The following is a 27,747-nucleotide window of genomic DNA, read 5'->3' as shown; positions in this document are numbered from 1 at the left end:
GTGTGGCTTTTTTGCTGTGCAACTTCAACATACTCTCCACCTCATATGAATGCCCTTTTTGAGCTTGGTAGGATTGTTGCTTGGTTTAGTTATAACTTCTTTTGGCTTACGCAATTCTCTCTTGCTTTCCGGCGGACAAAATCTGCTGGTTTGAGGTAGCAAAGAGAGGTGTGCTTCTTTGTTTAAATGTCTGAGCATTTTTACCGGGCTTTAAGCTCTCAATGTGCAAGAACCTCAGTGCCACACTACACATTGGGATGTTGTGCAATTCATTGATAATGAGGCATGTGAATCCGTAACTGGATGTATTCCTCTCGATACTTGCACACCTTGGATGAAGGCGGTCTGAGCTGCATACTGGACGCCTTACGGTTTCTGCCTCCTCCTGCTCCTCTCCTCCTCCCTCCCTTCACCACGACGGCGCGCGTACGTTCCCGCCAAGAAGTCGATCGGCCTTTGGTGTGGCGGCTTCCGCTCTCCTCCGCTGCCTTTCTCTGCTGGCCTGTCTGCCTTCTCACTAGTTGGTATTAACCAACGTTTCATTTTGGAAAAATGTATTAAGAGCTGTTCACGAAGATAAATTACCTAAGTATAGTTGATGTGTGTTTACGTCTTGCAAATGATACTGTCGAAATCTGTCAGAATCAACAATTCCTTTAATTTGTCCCGCTACCTATTAAACAGGCTACATAATACAAAAATGTCTATGCACACAGTTATTATTATTAATAATAATACCAAATAATAATAATTAAAAAATATATTTTTTAAATATATATTTTTTTAAAACACCTCAGGCGTTTCACATCAAGAAGGATTCTGAAATCATCTTGCGACCCCCCCCGGGGGTCGCGACCCCCACTTTGGGAACCCCTGCTCTAGTGAACAGAAGCATTAAGGAAGGAGTCAGTCTCAACAACTCAGAGGGAGTGAATGCCTTTCATTGAGCTCTTTGTAGCCTCTCACAGAGTGGAGGACGTACAGGAAGCAGAGGTGGGACTGCAGCACTCCGTCTGAAGGCGCTGCGACCCACTTCGACAGGTGCCGACTGATAATTGGACGTCTTGCCGGCAACAAAGCGCAGCGCCGCTGTCTCCTCGAGCTCATTACTATCACTCAGAAGTTCCCCTTAAACCCTCCACAGCCACGTGACTCAACGTTTTTTGTAGACCAACGGCTAAAAGCCCATGATCGAGCCTGGACGTGTTGTTTGGACGGGTAAATGACTGTGCTCAGCATGAGGGAGCGTGGAGAGCAGAGGTTACACACAGGTTCAACTGCACACTAATACACACTCATAATAAGTTCCAATCAATGGAGTGGTGCTGCATTATTGCATAGCAGGTTGGGAAGAGTTAACAGGGTTGTTAATTCGCTTCAGACAGCAAACAATACGCTCACTTGTACCTCCGACAAAGAGGTTGTGTGTTGGTTTTGTTGTTAGTAACAAAACAAAAAACTGGCCAGTATTCTCTATAACATGGGACAAGGGTGTCGCATGGGACAAGGAAGAAGCAACTTCTGGAAGGGATCAGATATCATGGGTCCTCCTCCTTGACTCATGTATGCATGGTATGAGTGTGTTTTATTTTATCTTTCTGCCTTCAGTATGAATGACGGGTGCTTGGTGTGTTTTTGGTTTGGTCTGTTTTCTCCCTTCCCCCTCCTGTCTTCTCTCCTGCTTGTACTCACCTGGACCAAATCAGCAATCAACACACTTGCCCTGCAATCAAGCCAGCTCCAGTATTCAAGCCTGCTGTCCCTGCCGGATCGTTGCTATACATCAGTGTTTTTCAAAGTGGGGGCCACGACCCCCCGGGGGGCCGCCAGGGGGGTCACGCAAAGTTTGAGGGAAAGGGGAATTTTTTTTTTTTTTTTAAGTTACCTTTTTTTTTTTATAGATTTGATTAATGACTGCATATCTATCAATCTATGTGTCCTTTGATGCCGATCTTTTAATATTTTGTACTTATATATATATTTTTTTAAATCACACGACCGCCCTTCAAGCCAATCAGAATCGAGCTGCCGCTACTGAGCAGACTTCCGCGACGCGTGGGTGAAGCTGTCCACGGCTGAACTATTAACCTCGCAGAACGGCCGTTGTTTCGCGTCGCGGCGACAGAGGAGCTCAGTAATGATAGTGAGCTTCAAGGGGAATTTGGGAGGTGTCGTGCAACTGAGTTGCAAAACACATCAGGTTGCCAATTTTCGGGTACTAGCTCGCGACCCTCACCAACAACCTGCCCATTTACTGACACGAGTCGTCTCTCTCCGCACCCTCTCGTCTCTCAATGTGTTGGTCCAAGTTGACGTGTTGATTCATGTTGTGAGTATTTATTCAAGGTTAGTGTTACCTTCACCACGACGTAATAATACGGTATTCGTCCAACCCCTTTCTCTAATTGTCCCAACAATTAAGCTGAAGTCTGTCGTTTGTTTATGCCTGTGAGTTGAACATTGGAGGTCTGTTCTCCATACATCACAACCCAAAACAACAATCATTGTTTTTGTTTTTTGACTCGGTCATAAGAGATCATTGTTACCCTTTAACTACTACTGAGACGTACTCTGTTCATCTTTATTGAGATTTGCCTCGTGACAGTACCCAGGAGGGAGCTGAGTAAGACGTGTCCAGTAGTCAGACATAAAGAAGTCGGAGTCATACTTACTGCTCACGAACCACACACCTCCGAACCAGATAAAGTATGAGGGACAGGTGCTAGGACAGAAGAACGAACATGCTATGTGGACGTGGTTTTAGTCGCTAGTTGTTATTAACGGGCCGTAGAACATTCGGCGAGGTCATAGGTTTGTCGGACTGACCCTTAGTTTACGGCCTAGCACCGATATGTGAGTCTTACAAATAGTTTCTCCAAGGGTGCTGAACGGTACGGCTTCTGGCGGTCTATCGTGCGTAGCAGACCGCCCCTTTACCAACGTGAAAGAAAAAAAAAATTACTAATAGAAGTAATACTACTCTTAATTACTGTTAATTAGATGACGTATATATAGTAAATACTATAGGATAACTACAGCTATAATGTAATTAGTCAATACATGAATATATGTAAAAAACATAATTATAGTGTGCAAGAGGTAAGTTCTGTTAGTTTAGCTCGACGGCGATGACAATATCACTTGACTCACTAGCGAGTCGATACTTTGTCACTTTAGTGTCACTTTATAAATATACGTACATACTTCAATACGTGCATACATCATTATACTATAAATAGATATACTGTCATATTATACTTGTTACAATTATATAAAAAATCCGTAAAAACTTTCGATGATACAATCATATATTTATTATAATTGTCAATAATTGTTATTATAAATATAAGGTATATCTAGTTTGTAGTTATAAACGATGTTAGGCACGAGAGTAGGTCGACGTCTCGATTTAATCAAGTGATCGAGAGTGAACGAGGTTTTCGACTCGTCTATGAGTNTTTTATAATTTTGTCCGGAAGATTTAAACTTTAACACACGTTGACTGGCGAAAAACTCTGCCCGGTTTCCTCGGCCCCCACCGCGGAGAATAAACAGAAGGGCACTTCTGTTTATTCTCCGCGGTGGGGGCCGAGGAAACCGGGCAGAGTTTTTCGCCAGTCAACGTGTGTTAAAGTTTAAATCTTCCGGACAAAATTATAAAAGTCAAAGGTCTTCTTTGTTATCAAAATAAATCTATATAATATAATAATATAATACATGGAGCCTCTCTTTTTCCTCCCTCTCTTCGGACAACGTCAGTGTCTGTCTCAAGCAGCAGCTGATCCAGTAATGAGTGACCCGGCCGACAGCAAAAATAAACATATTTATAACTAGTTTAGGTAGTTTGAGAGGTAATTAAAATAGCTAAGGGTGATGATCTGACTTGAAGTGTGTGTTTGCTCCGTTCACCGCTGCATCACAGCGGGAGGAGCTGCAGGTGAGCAGAGCTGCGTGTCTCCGTCCTGTCAGATTAGACTTCACTCGCGTCCATATCGAGAGAAAGATAAATAATCTGAATTCAGTGTGCAGTTTACTTTGACGCGGGGGTGAGAAGCAGAGGTGGGGAGAGGCAGGGCTATTGCGTCATCATTATCAGAAAATGATCGTATAGGCAGGGCGTACACACGGAGCCGTTGGACCCCCCAGAGCGTTGCGTATGCCGTTTTATCCACCTTGGGACCCGTTATCGTTTCCGCAGTTGTTTACTGTCCTGGAGCCGAAACTGGAGTCGGGACCATGGCTACTGGGGCCGGTACTGAAGCCGGAACCATGGCTGCTGGGGCCGGAACTGGGGCCGGAACCATGGCTGTGTGGGCCGGTTCTGTAGCCGGATCCATGGCTGCTGGGCACGGAACCGGAACACGGAACATGGAACACGGAACCATGGCTGTGTGGGATGGTACTGGAGCTGTTTACATATTCGGTCGTCCTCGTGTGGCCGAACGGTCTATATGACACTAAACAGTAACGCAAACGACCGTTTTTGTCCTCGTGTGGCCGGGGCCTCAGTTAAGCCCGATGAGAGGGGATACAGCTGTGCACATGTCATCATTAACCGACGTCGTTTAAAAGTGACGTTTGAGTGAACGAGGACATCCCAATTAATACCCGAGGACTCCTCTGTCCTCGCGTCGCCTCCTCGTGTCTCTCGCTCGCATCTTACGGAGGCGGAGCTAAGACGCAAGGAAGGGAAGCGAGTGAGGGGAAAGGAGGAGTCGAGGAGGGGTATTGGGATGAGGCTTCTCTCTCTCTCTCTGTCTCGCTCGCTCACAGAGGTTGTGTGCTCCTCCGTGGCGATGATGGCTTGACGTTAAAAAACAAACATATTTGTAAAGTGGGGGCTATTGAGGGCTTGCGAGATACCGGTAGCTCGTGATCGACGTGTTGGAGACCCCTGCTCTAATGGGTCCGACTAGAACAGGGGTGGGGAACATCCAGCCCCCGGGCCGTATACGGCCCGCGAGACCATTTGGTACGGCCCTCGAGGTCATTTATAAACACACGCAAAAAATAAAGAAATTAAAGAAATCTAGACCGCAAACAAATTAAACAAAGCGAGTGCCTGTTTTNGGTTTGGGTGACTTACAGGACAAGGTCAGCAATTCTTTGCAGTTGGGACAGTTTTAGTAATATTTGTAACAGAGTGGCTTACATAGATTTTAAGACTGAGGACCTTTCCACAATGATATCATTCCAATCCCAAATACCACCTCACGACTAGTATTTAAACTATTTTCTCTGACCTATTTATCGTTTTCACATACGTGCTTACAGGGTCTGAGTATAAAACTAAAGAGCCTCTCGGGTGTCTTTTTTTGGTTTCAAAGAAATTGTTAGTCCATGGAGTCTCCCTTCTTAACCCAGTAAACAACCTTTTACATGCGAAATTATGTCACATTTTCACGTGGTGTCAGTGTAGTGTATTCATGCGTGATTTATTTTCAGAGTGTCTGTTGGTTAATATGTCATTTTATTTCATAATAACGTCCCCAGTAAGGTTTCTTATATCAATCAATAAAACTTAATTATCATTTTACGTAAATTACGAGGAGTGAATTACAACATCCGGACATTGCCTTGATAAGTTGAATTAATAAACACACGAAAAAGAAGGTCATATCAGGTTACATAAAAATAATAAAATGATGTTAAACGGAGGTGACTTCTTGAACAATAGTTGAGGACTCAGCCTTTAGTCACTATCTCCGTCTCGTTAGTTCGTTTTGTGTCTCAGTAAGGGTAATACGCGGGAAAGACGGGTGTCCGGACTTGAGGGTACTCGTCTCGTCGCTCTCTGGCTCGCTTGCTCGCCGTGGACAACGAGTCTTGCGGCGACACCGTGTAGGACTTGGACGCGGAAGTACTCCTTGGCCCGTTGTGGGTAATTCAGGCCTTTTAGTCAGGGGGACCCGATGTGTGGAATGGATAGGTATGTCCCAAGTTTTGGCACGGAATCAGTTAACCCGTAAACGTTTGAAGATTACACGTCATCAATTGACTCTGTCCACTCCGTTTTAGACAGTCTTTTGCTGCTTTTCCAGTCTCTCTGTGTACGTTTCAAAGGGAACGTCTTGTCGTTTCATAGCTAACTTATAATACACAATAGGTCAACTTCGTCGCCCCGGTGTCGAGGGTTCCCTTGGTCTTTCTCCCCCAGTATCTATTGGGGACCGTCCTTCCTCTGGTCCTGACGGTGTCTGGGTCCGGTTTCTTTCTGTTCAGTGTTTTCGTTGTTCCACTTTGTGTCTTTGTTTGTATATAACATTTGTACCTACCAACTACTATACTCTCGTGTACGTCAGCAGTACGGGAGGGTTGCGGGAGACGGACCGTCCCGAAATTGGGCACCCTTCTTTGAGATCAGTCGGTGTGGGGCTCGCTGGGCAAGGGACTCCTTCCTGATGCTTGTTCTGTAAAGGTCCTTGCTGAAAGTACTCGAAGTGAGATGGCTCCCCCTCACCTATCTGGCAGCCCACGCTCCACATGTCCTGCGGGTTGTAGTTGGAGGAGTCCGTCCTCCGGCCTGCTGGGTAAATCCTGCTCAGCTGCCGTGTGTGGTACTGCACAAAATCTGTCCCTGAAGAGAGCATAAAATATGTATAACGTATAATAGTAACATCAAGGATATAACATGCACTTAAGCTGTTCCCGGCTGTTCCCTCGTGATGGTGGTACCTGTGTCTTTAGCAAGCCTCTTGGCCTTGGATTCGGAGAATGAGGACATCTCGGAGCACTTGCCGTATGAGCGGGCGTACTCAAAGCCGTGGAAGTGAACACTCTTACAGTAAACCACCAAGTCTGACAGCTCCTTAGAAAGTTTGGCCTTGGATTTCTGCAAAATGGGAGAATAAAATTCCAAAAAAAGTCAATGATTAAATCTGAAACCCACCACTTCAAACATCAACAGCATGTATGGTGAGCAGTGGCCACAAGGTTGGAATGTAACCCTGAAAATTAGGCCAGTAATTAAATTATATTTTTAGTTGTCAAATTAAATTGCAACTTATTTAAAAAGTTTAGAATTACATAATAAATACTTATTTATCTGTTTAAATACTAACTAAAACTTAAATAAAATAATTGAAATTGGTCTTGAAAAATATAAATAAACGAATAATTCAAAAATAATTTGTTCTTAAGTTCAACAAAACCCTCAAATCACTCAGTAAGGGCAATGATTACACAATTATGTAGCTATTAGAAACTAAATATATTTCATATATTTATTATATAAATGCTTTTGCTGAATTCCATTATTTTCTAATTTATTTCAGCATGCATGGGAACAGAGTCCAAATTCTTTAGAAGAGATTCTTTAGAATATTACATAAATTCTTCGGACAACAACACAATTTTTGTGATGTCTCAATGTCTGTTGTAACCTCGATTTGACTTGAATTAGAATCAAATTTTTCTACAAAACAAAAGAAATAGACATCCTGTAGTTCACATTCCTCATGCAAGTGCAAATCATATCAGTTAAGAATTGTACATAAAGCTGATGATATGTATCAATTTTTTTTTGTTTACATTATAAATATTTGCTAAACTGGTCCAGATTGATGGACACCTGTAACTAGGTAATTATCCATTTTGTATGCATTTTTACACAAACTATGATCACGTTTTTTGGTTGCAGTTTTGTTTAGCTGTTGACAAAACGTTCCAACTTTTTTCACACAGTTAAATGTTTCATGTCAGCAGTGGGCAATTTGCTGAGTAATTATTATTTAATTACTGGAATGTTAATGAAATCGTTAAGAGTAGATAAAAAGACAACGCCGCATTAATGTGGCTCAATCAAAGCTTCAAACAAATCTGGTTAAAACAATTAGGATTCCTTCCATCTCTCATTACCTCTAATTGAATCGTTATTGCCGTTAATCTCTCACTGCCCATGGGGAATGCTGTGGCTGAATTACAATATTTTCAATATCACACATGGCTATAAAACAAACAACAAGGTTTCCCCACAGCTAAGAAGAAACATATTGGATGCTGTCTCTCATATCTGTCTTCGTTTCCTGGTTCTTTTCACTATCTCCCTTCTTTGTCTTCAGTCTCGCCACTCCGTCTCTTATGTCCAAACCCAGTTTCCTGTCTCTCTCTACAATCAAGCTCCATTCACTCCTGATTTACTATCACTCTTGATACAATTCTCTGTGTACTTCTCATCAACTATCTAACAAAACACTTAGACTTAAAAAGAACAAAGGCTCTTTCTTAGATTCAAAGAGATCAAGACATCAAAGTGCATCAGACTTTATAGAAAATCCATCAAGTATCATACCTTCCCATCGCGGTTCAAAGTCCCAGCTGGTGGTTCCTCTGCAGAAAGGCTCTCAGCTTCATGGTTGGTCATCTCTTCCTCATCGCTAATGTCATCTGTCAGGGTTTCATCGAGACTGCCTTCTGTACTGCTTATTTTCTTGGCTTTCAGCAAAATCTTACCTTTCAGCTCCTGTAAGGAACACCAGGCACAGATTGGTGAGAGCAGTTTGTTTACACACTGTCCTGTATTAGATCCTCGCCTCTTCTTCAATTGCTTTATTATTCTGTCTTTTTTTTTAATAACTGAGTTGATTTCAGAACTTAATCTAATACAGAAAAAAGACCAGAGTGACAAAACAGCAAAATGACCTTGTGTCACACTCCTAGGTTTATGTCACGGTTTTAGTGTTGTCTGTCTGGTTATGGGTTTTGTAAGTCTTTTCATTCGGTGTTTTGTCTTCCTCCTTAGCCTCATTCCAATACCCCTCCTCGACTCCTCCTTTCCCTCACTCGCGTCCCTTCCTTGCATCTTAGCTCCGCCTCCGTAAGATGCGAGCGAGAGACACGAGGAGGCGAGGCGAGGACAGAGGAGTCCTCAGGTATTAATTGGGATGTCCTCGTTCACTCAAACGTCACTTTTAAACGACGTCTGTTAATGATGACATGTGCACAGCTGTATCCCCTCTCATCGGGCTTAACTGAATAACCCTTTAGAACCGGCCCATTTCTGGTTAAATATGTATTNTCAGGATCCTCAGTGTCCACATCTTTTTCAGGGCGCAAAGGCCACATGCCAGGGCACAAAGGCCATTGAGGGAAAAATTTGGATTTGGAGCTGACAAATAAATATATTTGTCAGCTCCAAATCCAAATTTTTCCCTCAATGGCCTTTGTGCCCTGGCATGTGGCCTTTGCGCCCTGAAAAAGATGTGGACACTGAGGATCCTGAAGCTGCTGACTCTCTCCACCGTAGTCCCATTGATGGCGATGGGGGGGGGGGTTTCCCTCTCTCTGATGCTTCCTGTAATCCACAATCAGCTCCTTGGTTGTACTGAATTAAATAAATAATTCATTGCATTTATTTTTAACGCATTTACAAGTGCTCAAATCGCTTAACATTACATATATCAGACAAGTAATACATCATTACTGCAGACAATACCCAAGAGAGCAATTTAGGGTAAAGTGTCTTGCCCAAGGGCACAACGGCATGTTGACTGCAGTGGCGGTCAGGGCGGGATTGAACTGGTGATCAGGGCGATGGCGGTGGTGTCAGCTAACTTGATGATGGTGTCGGAGCTGTGTGGATTAACCCTTTCTAAAGGTTTTGTACACATCTTCCCTGTTTAAAACAAGAGGGCAGGGACTTGTCCAGCGCTGTTTAGTCCTTGCCGTTTGAACTTCTGCCTTTAAGCAGGCAGCAGCAGAAGTGAGATTTGGAATGACTTGCGAAAGGGGTGTTGGTTGAGGGTCTTTTATCCACTCCGAAAAGGGGAATAAACATGTTTGGAAGTCTGTCGACAGTATAGTACAGTACTCTATCTGACCTAGTAACAACTCATTGGGCTGTTCAATATTGAACAGGTTATTTAATGCTTCAGAAAGCAGGCACAACAGATAAATATGACAAAAAATTTAAAACATGTTAAGGTACCAGGTAAAACTCCTGTTGTCTGTGGTACAATATAGTCATTAGTGCTTACCGGCATAGTGTAATTGTGACATCAAATAAGATTCACTCACAACTAGCATCTCTATACTAGCTTTTCACTTGTAACATCATTTCATAAGCATGTTCAAATACATAATTTGAATTACAGTCTTCCATGATAATAGAAACATTAACCGGCTTAAAAAAATATTGCATGTTCAAATAATGCATGCAAGTTTCTTTCTCCTTTGTTGTCTTTAAAAAATAATACTTTGTAAAACATGACTGCAGTTTATGAGCAGGGGAGTGCTACAGAGGAAGAAGCTCATTTTGTTGAGACTTTTAGCTTCAATTATCCCCAACATTTAAAAAAAAACTCTTTAAACACTTTCAAGTGCAAATCTTACTCTATGCTGTGCTTTTTATTGCAAGAAGCAGTGTGTTTTCTGTCCCTAAAGAAGAAGCTTCATTCAGAGACTTCTCCACCGTGGTGCGTTTCTGGAGGAGCGTCAAGCAGCTCAAACATGTCATCAATGACCTGCCACAGGCAGCTCTCCAGAGGAAAGTCATTGTCCACCAGATTTACCAGGAAGTAGTTGTCGTGGATATACTTGATGATCATTCGTGAAGGAGACTCTTCCTCGTAGAGGTTGGCCCACTGCTCGATCCACAAAGCAAAGGCCTCGTCCTATGGAGACATGGGGAAAGGATTGTCGTTAGGCCTAAAACCTGTGAGTGTTCTAAAACCCCTTTTACACTCAAATTAGTTCTGTGCTGGTGCTAGTTGGATGCTTTGTTGCACCATCGACAGGATCCTGACCCTCTACAGGTGCACCTGTCTTGCGGCGAACAACTTAAAAAAAAGTGTAATCTTCTTTTTGGCTTCCATCTACCAAAGCCCTGGAGAAGCCACGTCATGATGTCACCGTTTACCTTTATGCAACGCCAACATCTTGCTCTTAGTCTTTGAATTGTATAACGACTTCTCTCCATAGTGAGGTGGTTACTTCTTTGCCATTATAATTCCGCTGCCATAGCTGACCGCTGGAGTGGTACGTCAATGATGGTGCTCTACCAGCATTTAGCCTATTGTCTCCCAACGTCAGTGGCCGCTGGAAAGTAGTACCGTAATTTTCGGACTATAAGCCGCGCCTTTTTCCCTATTTTTCGACGCTGCGGCTTATATAACGGTGCGGCTAATCTATGGATTTTTACAGCTAACGGCCAACACCTTTAACTCTATGGGCTCTATGGCCGGTCCGCGGACCCCCACCTTTAAGTGGCGGGTTCCAGCAGGAAAAGCTGGAGGCCGGAAAAGACTGAGACAGGTAGCGCGCAAAAGTAAAAGTGGAACCGAGAGTGGTATGCCGCTGCTGCGGCTTATATTCAGGTGCGCCTTATAGTCCGAAAATTACGGTAATCCACCGTCTGACTGTAACAACAGTAACATCCCTGATGCTAATTTCCCCATAATTTAATCGTTTTTTCAGTTTTTATAGATAATGTTTGGCTTCATAGTGTCAATGAGTAAACATTTGAATGAGTAGGCACTTGTTGCCATTGTGACAAGTTCTATTTTACAGACATATTTAATCAGCGTATCCGTCACTATGATCCATCTGTGATCAAACTTGTGATTGTATTTATTACACCTGGTAGTTGGTATTAAAAAAACAACAGAAGTCACAAGTATACATGGTAAATGTTGCATGCCGTTTATATAACGAGTATGGTCGAGTTGCCACTTTACGTTTTTGGCACTACTGCTTCTGTAACAGCTTTCTACTCTCCGCTGTAATCGTCATGAACTGTTATTGCTCAGGTTAATCTGCTCAGATGGCAGCCTCAATTTTTGACATACGCGGTTCAATGTTTTTGGTTCTGGCAGAGAAGCTTGGGACTGAAATTGAACAAGTTTTTTGCAGGCGCTGCAGTGAAAACACAAAACAGGGTCGCCGCAAAGGCCCTGAAACCATCTTTAAGGGGTAAACACATGTTGTGTTAAAGAGACTGTTTGGATATTTTGAAGTGTGCTTGTATGAACATCTGCTCCCAGTCAGTGTTTTACCCTACATTACAGACAACTCCGAGAAACAGTTCGAAGCATTAGTAAAACTAGAAGAGCCCACTGTCTGCCAGGAGGGTAGAGGCTACCTCCATGTAGAGCTGCAGGACAGACCAGAAGCAGCGTGTACAAACTGCTTTATATACACTACAAAAATATGTTATCGCGCCGGGCTGATTCTGTCAGACAGCTGAGTCACATAAGACATGTTATTTGGTATTAATACTTTTTATTGGAAGTGTGTCAGTATGCCAGGGTCTTGTGATGCCAAACCTAAAGAACATCAATACAAGGGAAGTAAATAAAGACAGGTTTTGGTTCATGGCTACTTTGAGTTTCAAGGTCTACACATGTTTTAGTACCTCAAGTTTGTCATCCGTAAATATGTATTTTTCCAAATGTTAATCTATTGCAGTTCCATTTTTTACACAAATGCACACTATAGGGAGATGAAGGTGTGCATTAGTCAGGGTCCACTACAGTGGGCTGGACAACGTAACAATGAGGTCACTTCCTATCTCCACAACGTTTTTAAAAGCCCTTGTTTTTGGCCAATGCTTCGCACCTTAATCTTGTATAATTTTTCACTGGAAGAAAACAAGCAATTAGCAGAATGCTAATCATTCCCGAATCTCTGCACAACTCTATCTTACCTTCCAAAACATAAAGCTGACTGGGTCCACTACAGTGGGCTGGACAATCTCCCTTCCAGGAAAGATGCCCCATGTCACAGCGTTAGGCTGCATGTCAGGGGCGTTGGTCAGGTTACGGCCCTTCAAACAACATATTCATTGGGACATATTAATAATGCATATTCAGACACAAAACATGGAGTTAAAAGGTGCTCAGTAAAAACGTACGAGCACATTAACGATGTGGTAGTTGACACGGGGCTCGTACTTTTTCAGTACTTTGAGGAGAGCAGTCACATTTTCACTAGAAGTGAAGAACTCCAGATAGGCCTGTTTGATGTAAAACAAGAGGACTGAGGCATATCAACTTGTCAGACAAAAACACCCGATTCGCCAACCTGTCCATCCAGAAGGCACAATCAAGAAGAAAGAAGAGGTCCTACCTTCTGAAAGACGTAGCCTCCTGCAGGTCCCCAGCCTGCTACAGGGTCTGTGGAGGGTTTGCCGTTTATGTTGGGCTGGGAGTTGATGGTGAGGACTCCTCGTCTGTTCACTTTCTCCAGCTCGTCCTTCAGCAGGTTGGTTTCTGGGGCCAGAGGCTCATCATTCCATGGCAAACACTTCACCTAGCATGAGAGAAAACAAACATGGTGTATTTGTTGACAGTTAATGCTTCAAAGCTATGGGCTAACTGTTGGGAGAGTTCAACAGATTAGGATTGTATTACTTTCTCCAGAGTGAAAACAGATATCAGCCCTGTCTGTGCATCAAGTACAGAGCATGAGTCAGGACATGGTAAACCCAGTTTAGGATGAAGACGTTTAACCCATCTTTAAGAAAGAGCTATATTAGGGGATGTTTATCTCCTCTTGCATATCTCCAAATTGCTTTCCAACTAATTACGCTGGGCATCATCATCTCTTCAAATCACCAGATCCAAACATATTCAAGTGAAACTAATGAACCTTTGGAAATAAATAATGAATGTATAGAGTGTTATTCTTCACACTCATCAAAACCAAGATTCGGACAAACACGGACTGAAGGCAAAGAACAATGTCTTAGGTCACATTCACACCAGCCTTGTTTAGTCCGATTGAATCAAATCCTGGCAGGGGCGACGCCAGGGGGGAGCTAGGGGGTGCTGAAGCACCCCCCAGGATTGCCAAAGCACCCCCTAAGCACCCCCAAGAAATATATGTGTTTTTTTTTTTTCCCACGAAAATTATTATTATTATTTTTATTAAATTAAATCAGGAAAATTATTGATTGCATCAATGCAAATGTGAAACAAACAAATGTTTGACCAAAAACATAAAGCCAACACAGGTGATATGATTAGGCCAATGGCCAGCACCCATTAGATTTTTGACCTACCCATAGGCTAAATTATTTTGTGACACTTGAGTGACTTCCTGTTAGCTGGAGCCCCAAATTATTTGCTAACAGCAAAGTGACAAATGGATCGTTTTTTTGTCCTTAAACATCCATGTGTGGACACTCAATCAAAACCAACTGAAAGCGAAAGGTATTCTGCACATAATAGGCCTCGTGAGTACAAGTAGCTTACTTCTGGGTCTCTGTGTTTCATTCAAGCTCTGCTCTGTGTGTGTGTGGCACGAGCCATTTTGTGTGAGTGCGCGAGCGAGAGAGAGAGCTCGCGCACCGGTGGGTATCTACCGGAGATCGTTGTGGTTAGCATCTGGTGCTAGCTAGCCAAGCTAACGGATATAAGGAGCTTTTTCAACAACAAGGTGGAGGGAGAACTCTCTCCTGTCAGACTGAGAGTCTCAGATAACCTCAGCTCAGGTGAAGTAAAGGACTCTCAGTGTTTAGGTGAAACCGGCCAATGGAGAACGGCCAACTCACTGGCTAGCTCGCCCAGAAGTGAAATCGCCAATAACAAATAACTAGGGAGGAGCATCGATACAACTCCTCCCCACCTGTGTATAAATATCATGATATTCTTATGCTTGATGCCCTTCTGACTGACCGTCTCCGATATCTGCATCGCACGGTAACACAATTAATCCCAGAGTACTCTGTATTTTGTATTGTTGTCTTTTACCATTAAAGCAGATTATTGTTTAACCCTTATCCTGGTTGCTTTGAGTTTTCCTTCTTTTAAAACAAACTTATAGAGGAACGGCGCAGAGCAGGAGAGGTTCTGCCCCAACAGCACAAAGTGAACACACTCCTCATAGTGGCAGCTCTCAAGACAAAAGCTCCCTTCTAACATGCCCCTCAGCAGATACTTGTTTCTATTTGGTCTGATCTCATGTGTGTAATTTAAACTGAACCCAGCTAGATCAAACAGGAACTGAAGTATTCATTTCACTCTACTTCGAATGAGCAAACTGGATTATGGCTAATAAAACGATTTTTTTTGTTGTTGTGCTCCCCTGGGATTCATTAAAGACCTTTTCAATCATCTCACCTTTTACTCTAGCTTTTGGACTTCTTTGGAGCGATGTGTTTTCAGACACCACTAGTGTCACATACACATTGTATTCAAACGCTGTCCAAAATTTATTGTTTTTCTGGCCTCATTTCTCCTATTTTGTGATTTAACAACATTTCCCAGAATGCTTTTCATGAAGTGTTCAGCTGCAGGTGAAGAAGAGATTTCCCGACTCACAACCCAACCTGCCTCTTTGCTGCAATGCATGCTGGTCTTTTTCTTCTTCTGTGGGTGTATGCATTGACCTCTTTGGCTCTTCTTCAGTGGATTACTCTCCGACTATCTGTACAGTTGATCCTTGAGATCACAGGTACATGTGTTTCTGTAGCTCTGACACCTGGACAGAGGTCACAGTGCTGTGCTGTCTGTCACATGTTGATGAGGGTGCCGATCGTTCAGTGTCATACTGTTAAACATGTGGATGCATTTAACTGGGTCGTGGCCTTTTCACATTGTGCCACTACAATTTGTATCAAAATATAACAGCCCTTGCTGCAACATGTTTGTGTCACTTTATTGGATCATCAGCTCTTTATGAGGAACTGCTTCACACTGTGAGTCTGTGAGCACGTCATCAGAGATGTGGATTTGAGATCAAACTGAAGGTCAAGTTTGTAAACATATCTGTGGTCTGAGTTAGGGGAAGTAAGGTCTGACATTGCGCTGCTGTGATCTGATCTCTATAGTTACTCAGTCAAACTGGTGATAAGAGTTTGTGATCATTTCTGATTTTTATTTCCTGATATATTACATTTGATTTGCGTGTTTTTGTAAATACAATGATCAGATTCAAGATTGTATCTGTTAAATGTAGCTTCATCTCCAATGAAGAGAACCATGATTTTAACCATATGACAACCAACTAGTGCTGTCAATAGACTGACAAAATGAATTGGTCATGATTAATGACAAGATCAATGCTAGTATTTTTGAGGAAGATAAAACTAATACAGGTGTGGTGTTGTAATAAAGAAATGCATGACACACTGTAACAGAAAAACCCTAAATCAGACATGAGACAGTTGTCAGAAAACATTGTTTGGGGACCCGATGGTATGACCATCAGGGGGGTCCTGCTCACAGTGGTGCGTCTGTCAGAATGAACCCTGAGGCTCTCGGCTCTGTAATGCTCAGTGATGATAATTATCTAACAGACATACGAGAGCCTGGGAGCTAATTAAAGAGTATCACAGTCGCCTGTCAACTGTCCTCCTGTCGACGGTGAGGTGCTGAAAGTTTCATTAGACGTCTAAAAATAAATACCCCCCCATGCTCCGACACCTCACTGCCTCACCTTTTCTTCATCATAGCCGACTCTTCATGTTGCTCCACTCTCATGGGCTGCATCTAATCCGCCATGGGGATGTTGGGGGTTCGATCACACGGACAGGAGGGGGTCCCCCGGCCCTTGACCGGGGAGAGCATTTAGAGTGAGGGGTCACTGAGCAGAAGAAACTAAAACTGGAGAACTCCCAATCAATGTGTTCAGATCACACTGTCTCTGCAGCAGTGCACATCACATCTGGAGTTAGACACACACTCTGTCCTGGTTCAGAACCCCTCATTCCGTCCTGGTTCAGAAATCGAAATCGCGATTTGAAATGATGCGATTATCAAATCGCAAAGCCTGCCATTTTTTTTTAACATTTTTTGTTGTTTTTCTTCTTGTGTGTCAGTTATCCACACCAATCAGAAGTGCTGTGCTCCACATGTATCAGCCATTGTTAACCAATCAGAAGTGGCCCATGATAGAAGGTGATAGACAGATTGATCCAATCACCTGCCAAGTATTTTTGAAAGTGCCTGCCCTTTCCAAATGGCTTCCAATGGAGCTTTCCTAGATGGTTTGGTGAAACAAATCATCTGAGTCAGGTCAGTAATGCTCCATCACATGTTTCTATTACAGAGTGAATCTTAAACTGAAGCTTGACTTTAAAGCAACCCAACGGAAGTTTCATGTAAGTTTAGTTCTTTCACTCGTTGCTCGGGCTGCGGGGGTGCGAGAGACGGGAGCACGTTGATACGACCTTCCTAGCCGGAGAAATGGCAACATTTTACAATAAACTTCCGTTGGGTCGCTTAAAAACAAATATCGCAATATCTGTCAGATCTGTTAGATTATTTCCCAAAATCGTGCTGCCCTATTCAGAACCCCTCGCGCCGTCCTGGTTCAGAACCCCTCGCTCCGTCCTGGTTCAGAACCCCTCGCTCCGTCCTGGTTCAGAACCCCTCGCTCCGTCCTGGTTCACAGAGAGCAGCCCCCTCCACAGCTTCATCACACGGAGCCTGTGAACATCACCATGTTTTGATTGGCACTTCTCTGTTGCTAAGTGTTTGTATACTTTCCATTTTGCTTCAGCTCCATGTTGAACCTCAATATAAAGTAACCTCTCTGTAAGGCAAGGATATGAAGCTAAATATCCCAGTTTTTTTTCTGTAGCTTATTTCTGAAATTGTAATCGAAGTAGCACAAATATGCCAGCACATGTGTGCAGTGCTCCTTATACCTCAATATAACCATCAAACACATCAGGCAATAGAAGGAAGGTTCATGATGCCCACAACTAAATCAAATCTGAAACAGAAGACATTCAGAGCCATGGTCAGCTGGGATTCAGTGCCAGTCCATATCATTCAGGAAAAGTCCCAATTACATCTCAAAGGTTTGCAAGAAATTAACTCTGTATCATAAAGTATAATGGAACTGTGTCTGTGGGTATGTACAGTTATTTGTATTTTCTTTTGTTCGGCTGAATGATGGTTAAAATAGAATGATCATTTTGGTTTTCACTTCATACTGAGTTGTGAATTGCATGAAGTGATGAGCTGTTTTCTGTTTGACTGTGTGTGTGCAGACCCCAGGAAGAATAGCCAATGCTAGTGCTAATGGGGATCCTAATAAGAATAAGAATAAATAATCACCTCCTCTTAGGAGGATAGGTAACTGGGCAGCAGGGACGTCCAGCCTCCCTCACACTGTGTTTATTTTATACTGATGATAGATGGCTGCCCTCCCCAGAGTGTAACGTGAATCCATTTTATCGGATGTGTTTTGCTGATAGCTGTCCTTCTTTATTTTGTAAAGAGTCGGCCCGCTGTGTATTTGAAAGGAATAGCTGGACAGTGAACAGGCACTGTCGTCCAGATTCAGCTGGAATGTGCATGTGTTGTTCCTATAAATCGCCTCCCCACAGAGGAACACGCCTCCCCACAGAGGAAAACGCCTCCCCACAGAGGAACACGCCTCCCCACAGAGGAACACGCCTCCCCACAGAGGAACACGCCTCCCCACAGAGGAACACGCCTCCCCACAGAGGAACACGTCTCCCCACAGAGGAACACGCCTCCCCACAGAGGAACACGTCTCCCCACAGAGGAACACGCCTCCCCACAGAGGGACAATCAGCAGAGTGAAGGATTTAGTAAAATAAGCATCCAGCGTCTCTCTGGGACCAATGGGGGTCCTCCATGAACTCCGCCATACTTTAAAGGCATACTCTAATAACCTATAACTATATTCCCTCGTGAGAATCAGCTAACTCTCCATTATTTCACAGTGGGTATCTAATGTTGCTTTTCAGTTTGGCCTCATTTTGTGGTACTGATAAATGATTGCAGACCAGGACTATCACCTTGATTTGTGGGTCCATCTGTATTGAAATAAACAGTGACACACTTTGAAATAGTTATTAGCATTTATGAAAGTGTTTGTCCACGACTAATATCTCCTGCTGTGAGCTTGTGGTGACAGATTACAGTCTAATCAAACCTGGTGGGAATAATACACAAGATGTATTGATAGGAGTACTGTAAACATGTGTATACATTAATAAACACATTCAAATGTATTTCCACTTACATCTAAAATAAAGTATGATAAAGGTCTATTAAATGTTTGAACAGTACATTACCGTTATACATACAATGGGGGGAGGGGGTATTGCATAGTGTTAATGACATATATTCAAATAATAGATACAACCTCATAAAAAGCACGTAACGTGAACACCTGTCTGCTCTCTGATATCAAATGCTATTTCTCTCCCGCTATCAAACTGGGACAAAGGAATGTGGCATTTCATATTCTGATACATGTGGGGGAATCAGAACGCTCCGGCTGATCACATGACTGACTGCCGAGCCGGGGGACTGCAGGGAAAGAAAAAAAACTAATAATTATTGGTAATTTATTTGAGGCGTTAGTGAGGAAGACGCAAGAAACTAAACATCCGGACTGTTAGTCCCTCAGAGTGAGTGCAGACTGAGAGCGTCCCGCAGACCTACACACTCCTCACTGGCTCAGGGAGAAATATACATTTCACTCACATGTATTCATTTAGGATTTAACCATCTCGCTTTCATGGTGGTCCTCGCATATGTTACAAACAGCAATACAGAAATAAGAAAGCAAAAACAACAACAAAAAATCACGTCACAATCCAACCACAGACAATTTAAATCATCCTTTATTTATCATCTTCCATGTAGCTGTGCAGTCATGGAGCTGATTCAGGGACAGAAGACTGACTGTCTCGGGGACAGAGGACTGATTCAGGGACAGAGGACTGACTTTCTCAGGGACAGAGGACTGACTCAGGGATAGAGGACTGACTCAGGGACAGAGGACTGTGACAGGGACAGAGGACTGACTCAGGGACAGAGGACTGTGACGGGGACAGAGGACTGACTCGGGGACAGAGGACTGACTGACTCAGGGACAGAAGACTGACTCAGGACTGACTGTCTCAGGGACAGAGGACTGACTGACTCAGGGACATAGGACTGACTCGGGACAGAGGACTGACTGACTCGGGGACAGAGGACTGACTCGGGGACAGAGGACTGTCACAGGGACAGAGGACCGTCTCTGGGACAGAGGACTGACTCGGGGACAGAGGACTGACTCTGGGACAGAGGACTGACTCGGGGACAGAGGACTGTCTCTGGGACAGGAGACAGAGGACTGACTCAGGGACAGAGGACTGACTCGGGACAGAGGACTGACTGTCTCAGGGACAGAGGACTGACTCAGGGACAGAGGACTGTCACGGGGACAGAGGGCCGTCTCAGGGATGGAGGACCGCCTCGGGGACGAAGGACCGTCTCGGGGACTCGGGGACAGAGGACCGTCTCCGGGACAGAGAACCGTCTCGGGGACAGAGGACCGTCTCGGGGACAGAAGACCGACTTGGGGACAGAGGACTGACTCGAGGACAGAGGACTGACTCGGGACAGAGGACTGACTGACTCGGGGACAGAGGACTGACTGTCTCAGGGACAGAGGATTTTCACAGGGACAGAGGACTGTCACAGGGAAGGAGGACTGACTCGGGGACAGAGGACCGAGCGTCCTTCAGTGACAGGCGGACAGAGGACACACTGACACATCAATGTGACACTGATATAATTTGAAAGAGCTGACAAAAATGCTACTTGGGGATTTAACCTTCTGTGGACCTTGATGCAGTTTTGACATTGTGACTCCGTTCCCTGCACGTCTGATATATATATACTGTATATATATATGGTGCTGTACTCTGAATGCATCTGCCTGAAGTACTTCTATTTGGAGGATTTGACGGTTGTTCTCCCATTTCCTTTGTATGAACAAACTGACTCTCAGTCAGTGACACTGACCAGAGTTCCCGTTAGAAAAAATGTGTGCCCGTCACCCTGTCCGTTAGGATTTAAATCTTCCGGACAAATTGGAAATTTCCCGGTCAAAGGTCTTCTTTGTTATTTATTGAGCTTTAAAACAAATTGATAACAACTCTATATATTAACCTGTTAAACCCCGAGCCTGTTTTTCAGTTTTCAGGCTCGAAAATGACATTCCCAGAACAAATAACCATATCTTCCCTTCTAAAAGGGTTAAATTAATAATCTTTTTTCTCAAAGTAATGATAAACCTGTCAGTTGGATGTAGAAAGTCAGATTCAATATAGATGTTTTTTATTTTAAAGAAAATTCAGATTGAACATGTTAAAAAACTGTAAATTATAGTGTCCGTCCAAAATATATTTTGTACTTATAGTGAAAACTAACCTTGGATGATGGGTTAGTAGACTAAAAGCTTTAGGAATCCAAAGTACAAGATATAATAAGTACCCTGTATCAAGATTGATGCAAAACAAGTGATATTTGACATTTTTAGACAGATTTAGCAAAAAAAAACCTCTTCTAGGGCCATTTGGGTGGATTTTTCATATCTCTGGCTCCCCCTGCTGGATTTTGACATGTGACATCTCTTTCTAACCGTCAGAGCCAATGGAATCGAGGGGAACTCCCACATAGTCCTTATTTGGTCATGTGTGTGTATTATACTGCCGCATAGCCAAGACCGGAAGCAGCAGCCACTCTGGTGGCTACCATTAGCAGCTAACTTTTGCTCTGCGATTTTTACATAAAAATTGAATTATGGATTATAAATAATTCCAATTATTGCCCAGGAACTTTATCAACCTATGGATAAACCGATTCAGCCGCGTTCTTTCTCGTTTTAATGCCATTGAACACGTCTTTTGATCAGATTAACAGCTACGGTGAGACGATCTCCCTAGAAGCTACGTAAAGGTACGTGTTGTGATGTCTGTCTTTGCTTCCCCTGNGGGGGCACAATAAATGCAGGACGAAAAAGACAAAGACAGTATGAAGTAATTGCGCATAAGAAAACAATGCAATACATGTATTGGTATTTGTTTCAGTACACATATGTATCAGCTACTTATAGTTACAGTTTGTACGCTCTAATGCAGGGGTCTCCAGCCTTTTTTAGGATGAGAGCTACTTTCAAAAAATAAAACAGTCTTGAGCTACTTTTACTCTTTTTTTGTTTTTTGCAGTGTATATATTTAGCACATTTTAACATTATTATATGCTTACCTTTAACCTTTGTGTGCTTTTTGGGTCTGTGGGACCCGTTTTCAGTGTTTACTAAAATAACATGTATGCAATCTAATTATTTTAACCTGCTTTATTTGGGGGTGGACCTCACCTCCTCTAGGGGGGTCCGGGGGCAGGCACACCCGGGAGATTTGTTTTTAAATGTTGAAGTGAAAAACATCAATCTGGTGCACTTTGAGCACAACAGGAATGTATGGATACAGCTCTCAACACTCGTATGAAAGGGAGCTGTATACTTTTCAATAATCCAAACATCTTTAGAATATGATCACAACCAATAATAAATCATTTAAACTAGTTTATTCTTATCTTATGTTACCTAGTTAGCATGCTTTCTTTTTATTTATGCATATTTTACTAATCACTCCCCTTTTAAACTGTTTTTCTTTTTTTTTACTGTCCTATAGCACACATTGAAATGATTTCTTACTTTATTTTTTACAACTATATTAAATAGATAAAGGTGTGCTCTCTCTAGCTCTCTGTCTCGCTCAGTCACAGACGCTGTGTGCTCCTCCGTGGCGATGAAGGCTTGCGTTAAAAAATAATAAACATATTTGTAAAGTGGGGGGACATAAACAGGATTTCGAAAAGTGGGGGGAGATGTCCCCCCCTGTCCCAGTGGAAATTACGCCATGCGTGTGTGTGCGTCAAGTGCAATAAATAAATGTTGCCTTTCTGTCAGCACTGGGACTCTGTAGGAAATACGACTGTTTATGGTGATTTTTTAAGCAGGCAAAAAGGATGACTGACCTGGGGTCCTCTATCCACAGCCCCAGCTGTCGCAGGACCTCCATGGTGGCGACCTCTCGATTCAGTGTGTAAAAGTGGAGTCCCGGTACCTTTCCACTGTCTAGCAGCACACGACACATCTCCACCGCCTGTTGTATTCCGTAGTTACGAATAGCAGCATCGTTGTCTTTGATGGGCTCGATGACTTCTGTGATTTCCTTTGGCACCTCGAGCTTTGACAGCTTCACAAGCTGACGAAGAGACTGGTAACCCTGATGAGGAACAGGTTAAATGTCACATATTTTAAAAAGGTGATATTTTCCATTTTTCTAGAAAAATATAGTACGAGGCAATACTGTGGCGCTGATCTTGTATGTATCAATTCTCGCAAAGAACATGACGCCAGTATACAAGACGGCGCTGTGGACGTCAACAAAAGCACGCCGTCCGAGCTCCGTAAAAACTCTGTCTCTGCAGCTGATGGTCTATTTGACACACTTTCATATTTTTGGAGTAATTATACATTTTTTTGCCAAACAGAAATATTGTTTTCTGGCATCACTTTAACATTTTACAGGGAAAATCGGCATTTTGGTATGAGCACGCACGCCGAAAGTAAGAGGGCGCAGCGCCCCTGTTAACCGATTTAGACAAAACCATGTTTTCCATGTCTTTTATTCTAAAGCGGAGCTTGATGCTATAAAATACTATAGGAATGGAACTATGGAAATGCTCAATGTATTAAGAGATGCATACAGCCGATACTCAAAGTGGGGCTTTAAAAGGGGAGTTACCTGGATGGGGAATATTCCTGGTAGGATGGGACATGTGATACCAATTGCCCTGCAGTCATCCAGGAACTTGAGGAATGTGTCTGCTCTGAAGAACAGCTGGGTGATCACAAAGTCTGCTCCAGCATCTACTTTTTCCTTTAGGTGTCTTAAATCCTCCTCATAGCTTTCTGCCTCGGGGTGCCCTGTGGGGTATCCTGGACAATACATGCATTATTAAATCAAAGGGAGTTCAACTTGAACTGCCTACTGCTGATCTGAAGGCTGAAAGCATACCGGCAACACAGATATCAAAGTAGTCTTCAAACTCTGATCGGATGTGTTTAACTAGATCGATGGCGTGGTTGAAGCCTCCCTCCTCTTCCTCCCAGTCGGCTCCCACTGGGTCTACAGAGAATCACAATCACAGTTTAGCTGGCAGCCATACTGTATGTTGTGAAGACCTCAAAGGTTAGAGATTAATTTTAAACTCAGATTATTATAATATTTTAAATAACATTGGCAAAAGAATCAGCAGGATGGGGATTTAATGAATAGAGTGAAAAGTGAGTTTAATTGAAAAGTGCACATGCAAGGGAAAAAGCAGCCTGTCTTTCAAGGTAATCCACACACTCCAGGCAGAGCTGCTCTTAGGCTTCTCTTTACTAAGAATTGCCGTGAGAAGCCAGTGAACCTTTTTTTGTAATCAGAAACAGAAGAAAAACTATGGACCAAATCAGATAACTCAATTTCTTTATGGTCTCTTGAGTGGGAATGTTCCATTTCCCAGCAGGAATTTCCTCGAGTGTATACTTTAGGCAGCTGATAAAATTGTTTAGCACCAATGCTACTCACTTACCTACATTACTTTACAGAAGACTTCTATAATCCAAAATGTAAACACATGTAATCTCTCCTACCTCCCCTCAGGGCCATGATGTTTTTGAGGCCCAGGTGCTTGGCCTTGGCGAGGTAGCCAGTAATGTTCTCTTTGGTCTGGTTGCAACAGGTCAGATGAAGGATGCTATCTAGGCCACAATAATTGACTGCTGTGCTTGCAATCATCATAGATGAGGTTTCCTTGTCGGAGCCTGGGTCCCCTGCTGGGTGCCAAGTTATGTCGATGAACAGAGGCCCTCCGGTGCCCATACGGTCAAATCTGAGGAAAGAAGGCAAACTCAGCGCTCCAAATATTTGCTGCAGAATTACAAAAAGCCCTTTAGTTACTGGTCTATAATTGTTGAACTATGCAATCAAGAGACATATTTCTTTCTGCTATGACTAAGCTATTATTTTGTATTCTTTGAACGTGCATGCACATTTTTTATCTGGCCTTTGGTGATTCAAAGCATATCATGATTCCTGAATAAATATTTCAGTTTTCACATGCCTTGATATAAGGTTGACAGCTCCACTGGCTGTGCGGGGGGGAAAGAATTCCAGCGAGAACCAGCAGTCTCCAGACTCCGTCCTCTTGCGCATCTTGTCCCGCAGCCTGTCTAAGCGGTCTGCATCCAGCACCGGAGTGGAGCAGCGGGAGCTTTCCTTGGAGCTCTCCCCCCCACTGTTGCTGGCCCCGCTGGAGTCACTCTTGCATGACTGCCAACTACCGTCCCCTCGCTGAACCTGGTTAACCATGATGGTAACTTAGTCTGAGAAAAAAAGAAACATCTGTTCCATCAATGACTTCAGATTTGTATGTATACCTAGCTGTACAGCACATAAACCAATGAACACTAGTAGACACAACCTCATAACTAACCACAATAATAAAAAGTTATACAATTGTCAATACAGAATAGGAGGAAAGTTTAACTGAATTGCATGATTCAAATCCTGCTTGAAAAGTATATAGAGAATCCAACAAGGGGCCACTAAAGTACTAAATAACAATAATGGTAAGGTTTAGGATTATTTAAATGAATTGCTATACCACTTGTTAGCATAACTTCTAATGCATAATGATTTATTAGTTGATTTATATTCTGTATTATAAATTAATACATGCAAAGAAGTTAGTATCACATTTTTTTAAATGCACGTAGTGGAGTAAAAGGTAAAACAATGCCTCCGAAATGTAATAAAGTAAAAGTATTAAGTAGCAAAACTCGAAAATACTCAAGTGAAGTATTTTGGTACAGTACTTGACTAAATGTACTTAGTTACATTCCACCACTGGGTGTTCAGCATACGTTACCATGGAGAAGTGAACCAGCGCCGTAGGGCTGAAACCCGGCCAGCGTTAATCCTAAAGTTACCACGATAACCCCAAAACATGCTTCTAGTAAAGACCATGGGTCCCTTCTCACCCAGGATTACCTCTAAACTGTAGAAAAGTAAGGAATTTTTGTGATGAAATCAACTCCCAAACACAGAGTAGCACGAGCCGCTCACTTTATACCCAGGTATATATCCCCCGCGCGTGCAGGTAAAGTAGTGTAGTAGCAAACTGCTAGCTATGTGGGAACAGCTAATGTTAGCTGCGTGCTTCACGATGCAAGCCGTGTAGTTATTACATTCAAACAGACAGATAGAAGTGACCCTGAGTATATTCTGCTTCTACCACGCCGAGCTTGTAGCTTAACCCAGTCCGCTCTGTTTGCGCTGTTGGTAAACAAAAAACAGTGCTTCTCCCACCTCCCAAAGACGGTTGTCTTTGTGTTGCGGTACTGTCTTCAATCCGGGGCGGAACGCTAGCTGTGGCAGCGTGGTATCCAAAAACAGAGATCTCATGTGGCAGGGGTCAACCATGTATGAAGAGAACTGGATCCAGCGTCGGAGGAGGGTCACCGCTCATTGCTATGAGAGTTGCTCAGTGGCGCATGAAGCAAAAATAGAGCGACTGTAGATTCAGAAAGTACCCGGATCGTCCGGGGCCTTTTGTTTAGAGAGCATGCGCACTTAAGTTTTCCTTAAGTCGATTAATGGAGAGAGAAAATAACTTTGGATTCAACTTTTGACACATGGTACAACTGGAAAGTCCTAATCATTTAAATAAGGGCTAAACAAGTGTTCGTAGTAGGTAGTTGATTTAGCTCAAAAATAAATTATACGCTGATTTACAGACGTCTCAGTCAATGGGAAAAGGTCTTTTTGGGTCAAAATGACGCCACGGACGCTGTAGTACCACCATTTGGCCGCTATAGTCATTCCAAAATCGGCTTCAAAAATTGGCGCACTTCCTGGGGTCCTGGGGTCAACGTTTGCACGAGACTTAACAGCAGCGGAAAGTTCTCCTTTGCCAGTTCGTGAAAGAGTTAAAGAAAGACGTAAACAAATTGTAACATGACCCTGGCCCTTTCTCATTTCACTAATTCCCCTCCTCGACTCCTATCCTCGAGGCTTAGTCCCGCCCACAGGAGATGCGAGCGGAGGAGCCGAGGAGGGGAACCGAGGAGAGAGGAGGGGAAGCAGCAGGCAATTAGAGAAATTAGAACTCCTCTCCTCTGAGCGGTCATTTTAAAGAGACGTCCATTAATGATGACAGGAGGCACAGCAGCCCTCTGTCTGATGGACAGATGTGTTCATCACGACTTATATATTTACTTTTAATTCATTCACAGTGCAGTATAATGAGACAATAACAGTGTCTCTGTTCCCGGAAATGCATCCACGAAGGAGCCGTGGAGGACCGTGGAGGACCCATCAGTGTATCCTCGGTTATAGATACTATACCTACTATTGCAATAACCGAGAAACCTTTTCATTATAAAGGTACTCGTAAATTTGCGTCGTTCTCGTCGTGGGGGACTAAGAACAGTTTTACGCCTTACAATAAAAGTTTTATCAGTTTTGACACACAGTAAATGCGTATCAAATTTATAATAATAGTGATTGGCGTAAAAGTTTTAGAATTTTAAGTTACGTGTTAATTTTTCATAGTGGGATACCCCTTACCATTCGTTGCGTTATTAAACACTAACTCGATAACATTAGTACACAAATGTTATAATTTTTGTTACCATAAGTGACGACGCAATCGAATGAAAGAAGACACCCTAAATTCTTTTTTGGTTTTGCTAAATGTAAATTTTTGTTGATAAAATCGTCGATAATTATTTTCCAAATAAAAAATTCCTGTAAATGTGTTAAGTTCCAACAAATTACAGTAACCCCGGGAAAGAGGAAAGTAGTTAAGGGTAGGAGCTGAGGAGCCCAGGAGGCTATCACTGCTCTTTAGTTAAAGTCGGCCGGTACAACTTCTGGTAGATCTTAACTAGATTACTGTAGCTCCCTGGTTCCTAGCCTCGTAGTCCTCCAAG

The 27,747-nt window shown here is 43.0% G+C and overlaps 3 protein-coding genes across 3 annotated transcripts in view; 1 reads left to right on the top strand and 2 right to left on the bottom strand.

Annotated features, from left to right (window-relative positions):
- Window positions 1–6,281: 6,281 nt before the first annotated feature.
- Window positions 6,282–8,706, bottom strand: LOC104955700 (1-phosphatidylinositol 4,5-bisphosphate phosphodiesterase delta-4-like). The gene is made up of 3 exons (XM_010783088.1): window positions 8,291–8,706; window positions 6,676–6,832; window positions 6,282–6,577 (listed from the first exon to the last, which is right to left on the bottom strand). The coding sequence occupies exons 1-3, from the start codon at window positions 8,360–8,362 to the stop codon at window positions 6,282–6,284; spliced, it is 525 nt and encodes a 174-aa protein (XP_010781390.1). The 5' UTR covers window positions 8,363–8,706.
- A 607-nt stretch (window positions 8,707–9,313) lies between these two features.
- On the bottom strand, window positions 9,314–26,336 carry mthfr (methylenetetrahydrofolate reductase (NAD(P)H)). Its single transcript, XM_010783087.1, has 12 exons — window positions 26,123–26,336; window positions 24,876–25,137; window positions 24,406–24,644; window positions 23,783–23,893; window positions 23,510–23,703; window positions 22,737–22,987; window positions 20,086–20,431; window positions 19,868–20,023; window positions 13,063–13,245; window positions 12,848–12,949; window positions 12,641–12,760; window positions 9,314–10,610 (listed from the first exon to the last, which is right to left on the bottom strand). Exons 2-12 carry the CDS (start codon window positions 25,121–25,123, stop codon window positions 10,389–10,391), a joined length of 2,172 nt encoding a protein of 723 aa, XP_010781389.1. The 5' UTR covers window positions 25,124–25,137; window positions 26,123–26,336; the 3' UTR covers window positions 9,314–10,388.
- The window catches only part of LOC104955698 (desmoglein-2-like), a 13,508-nt gene continuing 10,882 nt past the window's right edge, over window positions 25,122–27,747 (top strand). Inside the window, exon 1 of the mRNA XM_010783085.1 lies at window positions 25,122–25,127. Coding sequence (XP_010781387.1) covers window positions 25,122–25,127 — 6 coding nt within the window. The remainder of the gene's footprint in view (window positions 25,128–27,747) is intronic.

The sequence above is a fragment of the Notothenia coriiceps genome, unplaced genomic scaffold (assembly GCF_000735185.1).
Source record: "Notothenia coriiceps isolate Sejong01 unplaced genomic scaffold, NC01 NC01_scaffold00024668, whole genome shotgun sequence".
NCBI classification, from domain to species: domain Eukaryota; kingdom Metazoa; phylum Chordata; class Actinopteri; order Perciformes; family Nototheniidae; genus Notothenia; species Notothenia coriiceps.
This window is presented reverse-complemented; position numbering and strand designations above follow the sequence as displayed.

Excerpts from the sequence above, each read along its gene's own strand:
- LOC104955700 (XM_010783088.1), bottom strand. The coding sequence starts at position 8,362 with ATGACCAACCATGAAGCTGAGAGCCTTTCTGCAGAGGAACCACCAGCT. Across the intron at positions 6,833-8,290 it reads CTTTGAACCGCGATGGGAAG|AAATCCAAGGCCAAACTTTC; the intron begins GTATGATACTTG and ends CCCATTTTGCAG. Across the intron at positions 6,578-6,675 it reads GAGGCTTGCTAAAGACACAG|GGACAGATTTTGTGCAGTAC; the intron begins GTACCACCATCA and ends TGCTCTCTTCAG.
- mthfr (XM_010783087.1), bottom strand. The coding sequence starts at position 25,123 with ATGGTTAACCAGGTTCAGCGAGGGGACGGTAGTTGGCAGTCATGCAAG. Across the intron at positions 23,894-24,405 it reads CATCATGGCCCTGAGGGGAG|ACCCAGTGGGAGCCGACTGG; the intron begins GTAGGAGAGATT and ends GATTCTCTGTAG. Across the intron at positions 10,611-12,640 it reads TCAGCTTTATGTTTTGGAAG|GACGAGGCCTTTGCTTTGTG; the intron begins GTAAGATAGAGT and ends ATGTCTCCATAG.